Source organism: Anopheles coluzzii, chromosome 3, assembly GCF_943734685.1.
Source record: "Anopheles coluzzii chromosome 3, AcolN3, whole genome shotgun sequence".
Lineage (NCBI taxonomy): Eukaryota > Metazoa > Arthropoda > Insecta > Diptera > Culicidae > Anopheles > Anopheles coluzzii.
Window position 1 is genome coordinate 80,432,666 of NC_064671.1, and position 14,250 is coordinate 80,446,915.

At 43.7% G+C, this 14,250-nt stretch overlaps 2 protein-coding genes across 3 annotated transcripts; one reads left to right on the plus strand and one right to left on the minus strand.

The window, feature by feature from the left end:
* Positions 1 to 1,633: 1,633 nt before the first annotated feature.
* LOC120957705 (SET domain-containing protein SmydA-8) lies at positions 1,634 to 13,415 on the minus strand. 2 transcript variants are annotated; one of them, XM_040380038.2, is made up of 6 exons: positions 13,135 to 13,415; positions 4,203 to 4,340; positions 3,397 to 3,519; positions 3,137 to 3,327; positions 2,326 to 3,068; positions 1,634 to 2,192 (listed from the first exon to the last, which is right to left on the minus strand). In XM_040380038.2, exons 1-6 carry the CDS (start codon positions 13,168 to 13,170, stop codon positions 1,945 to 1,947), a joined length of 1,479 nt encoding a protein of 492 aa, XP_040235972.1. In that variant the 5' UTR covers positions 13,171 to 13,415; the 3' UTR covers positions 1,634 to 1,944. The 2 variants fall into 2 exon arrangements, with proteins under 2 accessions (XP_040235972.1, XP_040235971.1); XM_040380037.2 differs by lacking the exon at positions 13,135 to 13,415 and adding an exon at positions 4,531 to 5,131.
* Positions 8,105 to 10,231, plus strand: LOC120957706 (methanethiol oxidase). The gene is made up of 4 exons (XM_040380039.2): positions 8,105 to 8,420; positions 8,507 to 8,670; positions 8,746 to 9,971; positions 10,045 to 10,231. Exons 1-4 carry the CDS (start codon positions 8,408 to 8,410, stop codon positions 10,091 to 10,093), a joined length of 1,452 nt encoding a protein of 483 aa, XP_040235973.2. The 5' UTR covers positions 8,105 to 8,407; the 3' UTR covers positions 10,094 to 10,231.
* Positions 13,416 to 14,250: the final 835 nt, after the last annotated feature.

Consider the following 14,250-nt stretch of genomic DNA (forward strand, 5'->3'; position numbering starts at 1 on the left):
CCCTTCTCTCGCTGAGTTTGCTCCAGTTTTTTTTTTTGTCCCGACAAGATAGCTACCAACACAAAGCGAAACAAATCCCAAACCTTTCTCTCATTTGACTGCATACATGTTGCATTCATAGAAATATGAAACGGGGCCATATCTTATCACAAACGGGGTTAAAATTAAAAACAATGTCAGCGGGAGCATCTCCACTCTCTTGGTTTAATTTTAAAACGTTCATTTCGTTTAAAGTTAGAGGGGGTAAAATATGGTAACCATTAAAAGCATCCACTCCGCGCAAGCATCAGACGTACAGACACAACTGAGCGTAGCTCATGCACTCACACGGCGGATGGGTTTTGATTAAAATTTTACGCCCATGAAATTGTAATCAAATTAGTCGGCAGCACGTCGACAGATATGATTCCCGGCCCAGTGCCACCTTTCGCTGTACCGGGTGTGAAAGATAGCAAATAAGCGGCGAGCATCTGTTACCAATCTTTCGAACTCGCACTGAACTCGCGGTGACAAATCTGGATCGGAAAGCAAAGTAAGCAAAGCGCAGCAATTAAATGCTTCCAACATATTTTTTGTTTTTTTCAAAACACAGCGAATACTAATTAATCGCTTTTGGGCATCAAACGACACGCTTTTGGCAGATGGTTTTCAGGAGACTTGTGTTTGCTGGGGTGTAAAGAATTATTGAGATGTGAAATTAGCGTGCAGTAAAATGTATCAATTGATAATATCTGTGATCGTTGCGGATGGCTGAAATCTACTAGGGGATTTCTGTGATGCTAATAGCATACATTACGGCGCAATTCTTGACACCTTGATTAGGAAGAACATTTCCAAAGAAGGATACCTTCAGAATGATACATGCAGTAGTATTAATTTACATACCTTGCACGTTGTATTTCATACGCTTTTAAGGCGTTTTGTTGCCTTTGCTTACTAATTTAATTTAAATGAAGAGAAACACGCTTCTGAGGCATTAAATGTTTCTGCCACTTGCTAGGCAGGCACTTCAGTTGCATCAGCCAGCTTCGCAATATAAATAGTGCTTAAATTTTGAACTTATTAAATTACGTGTTACTTATTACTAAAAAAATATTATGAGAAGATCTGATGCCGAAGAGTTCTGATAAACTATTCTTCCAACTTGTGGGTACAGATGCTTCCTACAGCTATGTAATTGTTTGATGTACAGAACTACCCAACGGTAGTAAGTATCTAACAAGCTGATCATAACAACAACATCAAACATACAGCTTCAAAAGTGATACAGTACATACCACACTTAATAGAAGCAAATATATCAAACGATTCCACCTCACCGTTTGCTTATTCATTGCACACTTGCCATTCAAAACACCCCTCTTTTTTGAAGCACTGTGCTTAGCAAAAGCACGCTGAAGTAGAGCACTTTAGAACCGGTAATGATGCACGAGAGCGCATGCCGGGCTTTCAATAAATTTCACCAATATGTTTGCATTTCCCCCGTGAATCGGGCACCTGTACGTACATGTAAAATATTTATCGATCATTCCCTTACCTCAGCATCAAATGGAAAGCGTCGGTCGATTCGTAGCTATGCATTCGAATGTTCATTCATCTGTTTGAAAAGCAAATCGCAAAAACGAAGCGTATATTTAATAGCAACATCCGCATGATGTATAACGTAGATTAGCCGTCGTTTATTTTCGAGTGCAGTCACTCACACACCTTTTCAACTGTGCATATTGATTATTTTTCTAGGAATCGCTTGCGGTGGTTTTACTTACTAAGTATCATCATTCTAAGTGCAATCCATATCGATGAGCGCGGTTCTGAAACTGTTTATGACTTTTTGTTTGCTTTCTTAACGTAACGCTTCGTCCAATCGCCTTTTTTACCGATCCCACATAACTCACTTTCTTTTCCTGCCTTAGAAGCTTAGAACCAAACCCACTGTCCCTCTCTTTACTCCTTAATTCCCAGCAGTGCCTTCAGCGTGTTTGCGTTTATACGCGCCTGAGCACATATTTTGCTCTCCATCAGCATGGACGGTTCGTGCAGCAGCATCCGTATGCACTCGTTTGCGTTGTACAGTGAGTCTTCCAGCTGTACCGCTGCTGCTGCCGGATTGTTTGCTTCCGTGGAGCGTCTACCAAGCTCCGCTAGCGCTGCGTGAAGCTCGAAACGGGTTGCTCCAAAGGCACGAGCTTCCGCTGCGAAGAGAGGGTAACAAATAATCATAAAATGAGTTGTTAAAGTTGTTTAATCATTGGCTGTAATTTGCAAAAGCGCCTAAAGTTAGGCAACGTGCGCAACAAAAGAGGCTTGTGTCGAAGTTTCACTTACCCGGGCAAATCTTCTCAAACAGCGCGATTAAATCCTGACATATCTTAATCTTGTTCATCAGCTTTTCGTACGGAATCTTCTTGATCGCTTCCGGATTTTTGCCACCGATCACCTGCGACAACGAGATCTTCACGTCCACCATGTACTGATGGTTCGCTGTGAGCCACTTCGAGTAGTGCTTCATGTACCGGTTGCAATGATCCTCCCGATGCTTTTCCATCGCTTCCAGGTCCATGCGGGCGCGTTCCAGTATCTGGCAGACGGTCGCGCCCGACACCTCCTTCGAGCATCGCAAACACTGCCACTCGCCGGTCCACTGGGCGTTATCCACCGGCAGCAGGTAACCCTTGCACTTGGAGTCCTTCTGAAAGCCGGAGCAACGCACCGCACTGAAGTACGTCTCGTACTCGGTCCGATCGCTGCACCGTTCACACTCGCACCGGAACATCTTCGTTTGCTGCAGATGCTCCAACCGATTGCCCGTCGTCCACAGGACGTCGGTGTAGCAGATGCTTAGCCGGTCGCCGCGCCGTATGGGGTTCGGGGCCCACATCACCACCTCCCCGCGGTTCGTGAAGCTCTTTGCCAGGTTCGGCCGGCAGGAGTGTTCCAGCATCGAGGCCATGTTGTAGATCGCCACGGACGATGGCTCCGTCATCGGTACCTCGTGCCCATTCACCTGAATAATGCCAACGACGCGCAGTATCTCATCTTCGTCCCATTTGTTTTCACACTTGAAGAAGCTAAGAAGAGACGTATGGTTTTAATGGTTGTTGTTTCGCACAGCCGATCACCACCCACCCGGGCCTACCGTGGAATCAACTTTGCAACGCCTTCGCGATCGTTTCGCCACTGTTCCGAGCCGCGCCGCTCTTCTTCGTGGGACTCCAACTTCAACAGGGTTTCCCATCGGGCCGGGTCACTTTCGGCTAGCAGAAGACAACGCACTGGCATCAAGCACTGGTAGGTTGGATGTGGCACATAGAAGTGCTGGATGGAGATCTAGAATTAAGATGAACATTTTGATGTTTTTAGATAACTATTAGCATATATTATCATATCTTAACTTACCTTGCTACCACGTGCGATTGTAAACTTACACTCTGCCTGATGCGAGGGGCTGTCTTGACAGGATCGTTTACAGACTGGCCATCCACAGCGTTCACAATCTAGGTATTTTTTCTCCTCCAGACCCTAGAAGAATGAAAGACGAACAGTATACGAAGATGTCAAAAAATTAATTTACTGTTGCATACTTTTAAAAATTGTATTTAAAAATATTAAAAGAAATATTGAATGATCAACTACCAGCTTAAGAAGTAATGTTCAGAGTCGACCGCTTGACCTAAAGTTATGTCTATTCTTAGGTGAAATAAAGATTTGAAAACTTAGAATCGAGCGATTGTTTTGTTTTAAGCGGATTTTGCGAAAAAGATCTTTGGATATTTCCTTTACAAAAAACCTAGAAAATCTTTTGTTCTCCACATACAAATTCTTCATACATAAGCATCCTCGTTGAACAAAAACTCTTGAGGTTCTTAGGCAATTTATGTATAAACATATTTAATTAAAAAGACATACTTGATCTTTAGCAATTAACAAAAAGAGCTAGAAATAATGAGACAATATCATCAATTAGGTTAAAGGACTCCATAATCTTCCGAACAAAATAATGGGTTATATTTTTAATGAGAACCACATCTAAACTACAAGAAATTCAAATTACAAGTAGATTATAGAATTCAACGAATTCTACAGGAAAAACCGGAATTATTCAACAAGCAACAAACCTAAACGTTGTAGATGTTGTACAAACAAACATTCATAAACATATCTCTCAAGAGCGATAAAACACTTGTAAGCTGAACCTAACTCACCTGCAAACATCCAACGCATACCGGCCCGGTGATCTGTGCCGGTCCGTGCACAAGTGGCGATTCTTTCAGTACGATCTCGCCTGCTTTGATGTCTCTCGTTGCCACCAGGAACCGTCCATACTGCTCGTTCGAGAAGATCTGATCGTAAATAGAAGATTCAAAATATAGCATTTAGACGAATAAACCCCAACGCACTAGTAACTAACGTTAATCGTAGCTGAATGAAAGTGGCATATTGTAGCAATAGTACATGTGCGTGCTCTCACTACACTATCACCGAACAAAAGTAAATGAATCTCTTCAACTTTAAACCAGCAACAGAACCTACTTTAAACGGTTGACAGGTGGTTTTGTGCACCTTCCAGTCCTGCTGCTGATGTTCCACACAGCAGTAATACACCATGGCACAGCGGGAACATCGCTTGCTCGCCTCCTTCTTGCAAACAGGGCAGATCTTCTCGATGCGATCGGAATCTTCGTCTTCCAGCATTGTACCGTTCACACTTTATGCTTCTACTCACAGAAACCTACGATCACAACGACTAACTAACTTTTCTTTGGCCCTTTTTTCACAACTCTCAACTCCCGACGTGAACTATTACTACCCCAGTTCTGTGCAGTGTGTCAGCACCAGGAAATGGTATTTTTATCTTCACCACACTGGCACACGAACCATTAGGTCAGCGAGCGGTACAACAAAAGCCACAAAAAAGAGTCTTTAACAATCAGATCTAACACGCAACGATTTCGACCGGGTTCGACAGTTTAGGTTTTAGTTTATGGATGAAAAAAATGGCTATAAGCACTGTGATCTTCCTGTAACAAATGTGACTAATTAAGATGTTTAAAGTACACGTTTCGTCACAGATCTATCGGAACCAACGTCAACCAAAACACGAGACACGCTTTCCTCCCGGCGGCTTGCAAAGATCAACTAAATCCAAATCTCGCTCGTTGGCATTAGACATTAGTAGAGTCTTGACGAACCGACGAATTCATCTTACAAAATGAACAAACTGGCCGGCAGTGCGCAAGCGTAAACCACACTTGGGAAACCGTTGCACAGACGGAAGTGTTCGGAAATGTGTCACAGGGTAGGAAGTTTGGCCGCCTGTTGGCTCTAGTCACGCATTAACTAGAGCATTAGTTTATTTAGACAACACGCGTGAAATGAACACACGCTCCATCGGCGGTATGATTTATCTGGAAAAGCCGGCAGAGAGTGAAAGAGCTGAATCGGCATCGGACGTAAATTAGTGCTTGGAGGTTATTTATTTATTTCCTTTACCGCGATCGTACGCGGTTCCCAGAGGGTAAGTAAACGACGCTGACCCGCGGTGCGAAGTTTGTGTAAAGATCATTTAAAAGGAGGAAATAGACGGACCACATTAGTATTGCACATTAGCATAGTAGGCAACGAGATGCTGGACTATCGATTGGATGAACCACAAATAGTCCATTTTGAGATTTAATGTAGACTCGCTCAAGTTCGATCAGGTGATCTTCACCGCAAAGTACTTGAAACACAGATCAACAGCTGGCCAGAGCATTGTTTTGTCCTGGCATTGTGTTGTGATCCCTAATTAGCTGCGGCTATTTAAAACACACAAAGATCTTGGACGATCTCCTGCTAGAAATCACACTAAAAGGGTCACCGATCTTGTCAGTATACCGTGCAGTAAAATATCATCGTTGGATTGACTCTACCGTTGTGCGGCTAGAAGTGCATGCGGACAAGCATAGGCTTGATCTTTCCCTCAAACGGCCGGCAGATCAATGAACTACCACTGCCCAAACGTGCATGCACAGATGTGCATTAAACGTGATCGTACCTCGAGCCTACCTCAACCAAACGTGCATCAGTACTTCATTTCGCAACGATCCTACGATGCGATGCAGTATGCAGACAAACGAACGAACTTGCCGTTTGTCGACGCAATAAAGTCGCAGACTATTTGTGTTTTGTGCCAAACCTTTAGGTTTCGATTTCGACCAGACACCGCCATTAAAGCGGTGAACCTTTGCCAAAGATGTGCTGCACGTTCCGCCAAGTGTAGCACAGAGGTTCACTGCTCGCACGCAAACACGCTACGCCACGCGCCACATGGTGACGATGGGTTCCCTTTTCGCCTGTGCTATAGTTGCTGTCCCTAACCTCCGGAGCATCTAACGTACGCTGTTCGAGTTTTGGGTTTAAAAATAGTGCCCTATGCGTAGATTGCGGAGCGCACTAGGGGTAAATATGGCGCACGGGGAGAGAGAGACAAGATTAGACGCCGAATATGCAAAACAGCAGCGGAAAAACCGGTTCGATGTTGAAGATGATTTACGATTCACCGTGGCCGCAACAGATCATTGACAGCAATCATGGGAGGTGTGTCGTTGATATTCGTTTAGTTCAAAGGAACAGCTACAAAAATCTGCCAAACGATAATGATGAAACACGTGTTTAAAGTAATCGTTCTACTGTCCATTTGCTGTAGTTTATTTCCTAAAATTATTTGTAACTTGAATAGTGTTTTGCAGCATATTAATGTGCGATATCATACATCATTGAAGCATATTATGGCATTAAAGTATCCCATAATACGGTTTAAATTGTGTGTTCAGTTTTTGTTTAGTTTGTTTAGTTTGAATCAATGTATGATAAATTACTGCAAAAAGAATATCCAGATGTGTCAAACTAGTAAGACCGGTGCCTGGTTAATTTGTGTAGTTTACAGAGCAATATACATTTGCACAAAGCTCCGAGTTATACAAAAACTCCAGAAAGCGCGCAAAGGCTTATTTAGTAACTGATATTTTATAGGCGCCTTTACACTCCATGATGCAAATATTAAGAGAAACTAAGTCTGAATTACTAAATGAAGTTAAACTGATCCTTACAGGAAATGATACCGCTTCTGGAGCTTATCGTGAACTCCAAGCTCCAGGATGAGCTCTGAACTTATTCTGGCCCTTAAACTTAAATCCTGAATTTATAACGATTCCGAGACCAATATTGAACCCACACTGGTCCTGGAGCTGACCAATACTGAAACCCTTCCTGTACGCATATCGCATATCTGTAACAAATAATAACACCAAAACAATTCTGAAGCTTTTCCAAAGTCCACACAGCTCCTGGATGTATTAGCATTGAACAATTGCTTCAACGAAATCTACCATCCCTTATCAAAATGCAAATCCAGCCAATTGGTTTCCAAAAGCATTATCGAACATTTATATTTCTAGGAGATAATGGCTGTTATCAACAGTGGAAGCAAACATCTCTCTTTGTAGGCTTACCAGTCGTTCCGTATTCCGTTCTCGTGGTGTATGGATAAATTCCTAATTTGTGTGATGGTTTGTAATGGAGATTATGGATTGAAATAAAGAATTAGTTTCAATGATTTATCAGTGATAGAATTAGTGATTTAATTTACATCTGAGAATATGATAAGCGCCTTTCTGGTCTGATCCAGTACATATCCAGTTGAAAGAAGTTGTTTGGCTAAGCATAGTCTGTGGACGAAAGATAGGTCGAGTATTAAGGCCAAAACAGTAAGGGCAACGATAGCAGAAAAAAACAATATTTCAACAAAAAATCTAAGTGAATTTTTGTAACAACCAATCTTCATTGCGTGAAGGTAATAATAAAGAAAACTGTTATTTTAATTCTCTTCTACGCTCTTCTACGAATATAAGATATCCTGTTTTCGCATCAACTCGTATCTCTTTCATTGAAAAGAGTTATTTCAAATTGGTTTTGTGGCTTATAATTTTGAACAAATTCACACTCCCATCACTGTGCCGAATGTTCCGCCGTCGCAAGATAAGCGCCGACGCGAGCACGATCACACCAACACCAACGTACAAACGTTCGAGCAAACCGGTCTAACGCTAACGCGTTGTTTACAAGTTTATTTGTGGGATGCTCTTCCGTCCCATAGCAGCAGCAGCAGCAGTAGTAGCCGCATCGCATTCTCCCCGTAGGTCTTGTCGGGCATGACAAGCAATTTCCCTCACTTAATAGCAACTGTCCCGCGTCCACTTTCTCGCAATCGCAAACCAAACTCGGAGTGTGATAGATCTCCGAAGACGACGGTTGTGTCTCGCGCTGGCCAATCGTTTATCGCTTCACTGTAGGAACAGGCCCCCTTATCAAGTGCATTCGCTGCCAGTCTCATTGTGCGGTGGTCTGGAGCAGCAGCAGCAGTAGCAACATGAGTGAATCAAGTAAGTAAGGGTGGGCTAATTTAGCAATCAATTGGGAAGGTTTTTGTTGCATGATAATTTAAGCGGCCTTGTTGCCTTTTGGTCAGAGTGCAAATGTGGTCCGGGTTATGCAACACCGCTGGACGCGGTTCGGAATGGTCCGGTGGAGAAGCTGCTGTACGTTGTATGCGTACAGCCGAACCTAGACGAGGAGCATGGTGACTATCTCGCAACGGTGGACGTTGATCCCGCCAGTCCAACGTACTGTCAGGTGAGTGAGGAACTACCGATATCTATGTCTAAGACAAACCCCTAAACCCTCTTTCTTCCCCTCCTTCCAAAACAGGTTATCCATCGTACGTACACTAACAGCAAGCACAATGAGCTACACCACAGTGGCTGGAACACCTGCTCCAGCTGTCACTTTGTCCCAGGCGGCAAGGAAGTGCCTACGCGCGATCGGCTCGTACTGCCCTGCCTGAACTCGGACCGCATCTTCGTGATCGATACCGGGACCGATCCTCGCGCACCCAAGCTCGCCAAAGTGATCGAGGGCGACGTGCTGAAGGGTGCGGACTGTACCGCACCGCACACTACGCACTGTCTGCCGAACGGGAACATCATGATCTCGGTCATGGGCGATGCGGAAGGCAATGCGAAGGGTGACTTTGTCGAGTTCGACAAAAACTTTGAGCTGGTCGGCACCTGGTCCCGGGGTGATCGGAAAGCACTCTGCGGGTACGATTACTGGTATCAGCCGCACTTTAACGTGATGGTCGCGTCGGAATGGGGCGCACCGAAGCTGTTCCGCCGCGGCTACCATCCGACGGACTGTGACGATCGGACGCAGTACGGCTGCCGGCTGAACTTTTACCGCTGGCAGGAGCGCGAACTGTTCCAAACGATCGACCTCGGGGACGATGGGCTGACGCCGCTCGAGATACGCTTCCTGCACAATCCGCGCGAAAACCAGGGCTACGTTGGGTGCGCGTTCTATGCGAACGTGTACCGCTTCTACCAGAAGCCCGGCTCGGACGAGTACACCGCCGAAAAGGTGATCGATGTGCCGGTGAAGAAGGTGCAGGGCGAGAACGGCGAGATCGAAATGATGGGCGGTATGATGACGGACATACTGATCTCGCTGGACGATCGGTACCTGTACTTTAGCAACTGGCGGCATGGTGATGTGCGGCAGTACGACATCAGCGATCGGGCCAATCCACGCCTTACCGGGCAGGTGTTTCTGGGCGGTGCGATCCAGCGCGACGCGCCGAGACGCGTCCTCAACGATCCGGAGCTGAAGGAAGCACCGGAACCGGTATTCTTGAAGGGACGCCGCCTGCTCGGGGGACCGCAGATGCTACAGCTATCGCTCGACGGCCGCCGACTGTACGTGTCTTCGAGCCTGTTCTCGCCGTGGGACAAACAGTTCTATCCGGAGATGGTGGCGGCCGGCGGTACGATCGTGCAGCTGGACATCGACGTCGAGAACGGTGGCATGAAGCTGAACGAGAACTTCCTGGTGGACTTTGGCGGCGAACCGTACGGTCCCGGGTTGCCACACGAGATGCGGTAAGCAGCGGGATTGGGAATTGGTTTTTGTTGTTAGAGTGAAAGTAACCTGTTTCTCTTTCGGTGACTCTAGGTACCCTGGAGGCGATTGCACATCCGACATCTGGCTAGTTAATGAGTGATGCAGTCTGTTTCTTCTGTTTTTTTAGTATACATAGTTTTACAGGCATTCCATAATATTCAAGTGAAAACAAGGTGCAATTATCTGTCTGTTATCTGCTATCACAATTGAATAAATTACATTGAACAATATAAAAATATGATGTCTGTTACGTCAAACATTGAACAAAAGGTTTGATTTTAAATCGCCTTACAAACTTCTTTGCTATGAAAACTTATTCGCTCTTCCATATGCTTCAGGATCGCTATGGGTTCAATATCTGTTCCAAGACTGGTATGGAATCTTAATCTGTTCTACAACCTTTACTATCAGTTCCCGTACCGTTATAAAGTCTATATGGCTTTCAGGACCGATATGAGTTCAAGAAGAGTCCTCAAGGTTAGTACCGGAAGGGGTTCAGGATCATTCCCAATCCCTGTATGGGTTCGGGACCAGTTCGAGGATCAGTATAGTGTCAAGATCTGTTTCAAGACCGTTATGGAATCAGTATCTTTTCCCGCACTGTTATGGGCTCGGAATTAGTTTCAGGACCGGTATGGGCTCTAGACTATAGTTTCAAAGGCCGATGTCTTCTTCTTCTTCTTCTCTTCTTCTTGGCCTGCTCAATGAGCACGTCTCGTAGACATGGCCAGGTCGCCAATTCGTTTCCAGGAAACTCGGTCCTGGGCTGCAGTCCTCCAACCACGGCTGCATCCGATCTCCGACAGGTGCGACTCCACCTGATCCAGCCAGCGAGCTCGCTGTGCTCCTCTACGCCTCGTGCCGAACGGGTCGCTGACGAGCACCTTCCTGGTGGGGCATGAGTCCGGCATCCTCATCACGTGCCCCAGCCAGCGTATCCTTCCGGCTTTGATGACCGTCAGGATGTCTGCACCGCCAAACAGCTCAGCTAGCTCGTGGTTCATCCTCCTTCTCCACACGCCGTGCTCGCACACACCGCCAAAGATAGTCCTTAGCACCCGCCGTTCGAAAATGGCGAGTGCATTGGCGTCCTCCGTCAGTAAAGTCCAGGACTCGTACCCGTAGAGGACCACCGGACGTATCAGTGTGCGATATATCGCGCATTTCGTGTGTTGTTGGAGTCCAAAGGCCGATGTGTGTTCAAGAATTAGCATGGAGTCAGGATATATTCCAGAGCCTGTATTGGTTCAGGATCAGTTCCATGACATTTATGGGTTCGTGAGTAATTCCAGGAATTTGCTCAAATTCTCAAAAGAAATCAAATCCACTGCCGATCAAATGTGTGCAATTAAATCAGATTCCTTAGAAATAAGAAGCCCATAGTCTGCTGAAACTCAAATCCATTTAGCAAATTGTTAGCCAATTGTATAGGTAAAAGATAGATTATAAGCCTTGTCCATGTAAAAATTATTACTCAAAACTGGCAGTAAAGTTTGTGTTTAGTAGTAGTAATAGTAGTAGTAGTTTATTTGAATTCGAAGCAGTCAATGTAATTATGTTTTACAAATTTTCCTTGCGATAATGGGTTCGACTATTAAGCTTTTCTCATTAATGTTTTCTGTGTAGCAATTGCTGGATTTTTTGATTTTGTTCTGATGTTGAGTAGTAGCGTGGGAAAAATTTACAAAAAAAAACCCACAAATTTTGTACAGTTTGTGTTTAAAAAACGATAGATGTTTCAATTCCCAACGAAGCTATGCAGCAATGGTTTGAATTTACCTGGAAACAAAAGCATTTCATTTTCAGCTTCTTGGAAAGCCTAACGAACCTTATCTGGGATGGAATTTTTTAAACCTTAAAATACTATTTTAAGCAAAAAAAACAGAATTCTAGAAAAAGCAAAAATTTTAAAACTATAAAAAAGCAGATTGAAAACATTCCCCATTTCCACTAATTTTCGTTGTTGTGTGCCTCCCGTACAGTTATTTAGCATATGCTGCACAGGCAGAGCTGCATGGGAGAAATAAAAAACAATTCCCATTTTCCACACAAAATTAAGTTTACTCTGTATGGGGCAAAAATGTGATTTTCCAACGAATTTTCTCTAGCCCCATTTTATCGCCTCACATACGCAGGAGAGGACGTATAGCAAAACCATCGAACCCGAACGAACGAATCGGAATCGTTTCGAATGAAATTGATTGATAAATATTTTACCTTTTTCCTCCACCCTGCAGAACTCCCGATGTCACCTGGTTCCAACTCGTTGATGATTGAGTTTACATGCACTGGGCTGCTCCCATCTGTTTCTCTCCTTCGTCGTTTTTATCAAGAAGTTGTTGTTTTCTTTGGGATGAAAATTCTGTGTGATTCAAACTACCGAAACCCGGTACGCAGTTTCTTCACAATCCTGTTGTTTAAGGCCCGAGGTTCTACGGGGAAGAATTGCCCGTGTTGGTCAACAACGAAACCAGAACCGGAAGAAAGGGGGGGGGGGGGGGTGTAGGTTCGATTATCGTGCTTCAACTGTGTGTCTCGGATTTAGTCTGCTACTACCCCGTTTCATTATGGGCCCCCTTCGTCCCCATTATGGGTGGCATTCACAGAAGCCGGAGTACCGTTTTGCATATTTTATTTCCAATTCAATTCAATTTACTCCACAATGCACGTCAAATTTTCCCTCGATGCTGGCAGGGGGGAGGGAGGGGGGGGAATGAAAGCAGGAACTAGGACGGCTACGACTGAGATAGAGCTTTCTTGAATGACGACGGATGACCGGTTGTGACAGGGCGTCAGGTGCATGGAGAGCTTGGTTGCGACAATAATGGGACGTTCCATGTCAGAAAACCGGGAACATAGATCTGACAAACCCCGGACCATGGCTGTGCAATTGAAACCTTGTTTCGACTTGCACAATGCAGTTCCACATTTACGGTTCTCGGTTGTGTTGTCTTTAGGGACACATCCACAACTAGTGCGCATGAAATTCGATTCGACTGGTAAACAAATCCGTAACGAACATGAGCTGCTCATTTAACAATTAGGAATCCTAAGAACACTACACCGATAATTTGAATAGGATAAGCTTCTGTTTCACTGTGAGATTGGCTCACGTTAGCAGTGAATGATACAACGACTTACCTGCGATAATGTTTCTCCTATCACGAAGCTGTACATCGTTTAGCTGGAAAAGGATTTAAAATCCTAGCACGTCACCGGATAAGGGCAATTGATATAAGCCAGATGCACTGTTCAATGGTCTACTTGGTAATCGTTTAAACTGATCGAAAATTAAGCGATTGCAGGATTGAATTGATGGCAGAAATCCGTTGTCGGTAGATTCGACAGTTACTTTTTCTACATTTTAAACATTTTACGTTCCCGTAGTTAATGTGCAGTTTACGTTGAAACGACTTCCATAGGATAGCTAAAAGTAATCAAAACAATATTACAGGATAAATTTAAACATATAAAGTAGTGACCGATCAGGGATTGAGAGTAACTGTTAATGCCACCCTTGATAAATAAAGAAACCTATTTTTAAATCATTACACAGCTTTCACTATCGTACCGCAGCAGAACGCATTGTTTAGTTTAAACATTGTAACACATTGTGAGCTTCAAATTCGATCCCAAACAGAGTAACAACCTTACTTGGGCTAGAGATGGGAATCTTTTGCAGTTTCTGGTATAAATAAAAAAATATTTTTCTTAAAATCATGAAGCAACAAAAATTACAGTAGAATATCGCAATATTTCTACCATTTGTCCATGTTACTATTGTTTTCAAATTCACTAAAAATAATGCCCATTCGTAGAGTAGTTTTTATAAACTATTTTCTTTTGGGTTACGTCTAGTGTTAGATTTTGTAGATTGCAATCAGTAAAATTGGAATCGGTTTTACCCAATGATCGATTCGAGAATATTTATATTGGAACATCAATTTTAAACAATCACACTAATTTCCATTTCTTCACGGGTAGAACGAATTTGCGATTCAAAATTTAGTTTAAAATTGAGTTTGTGTTACCTATTCTAATATCATCAACATGTAATACAATCATAACTAGTTTTTCTCAATATTTTCTACATCCTAAGTTTTAGTCTCCATAATAATAAACATAATATAATTATTATATCCAGTTATGTTGTCTAGGCGACTTTCAATTAATTACTTATCTGAACTTCCAGGAACAATGACTGGTTAAAAATCATTAATTACTCGTAAATATTTACTAGTTACTTGTAACCGTTCA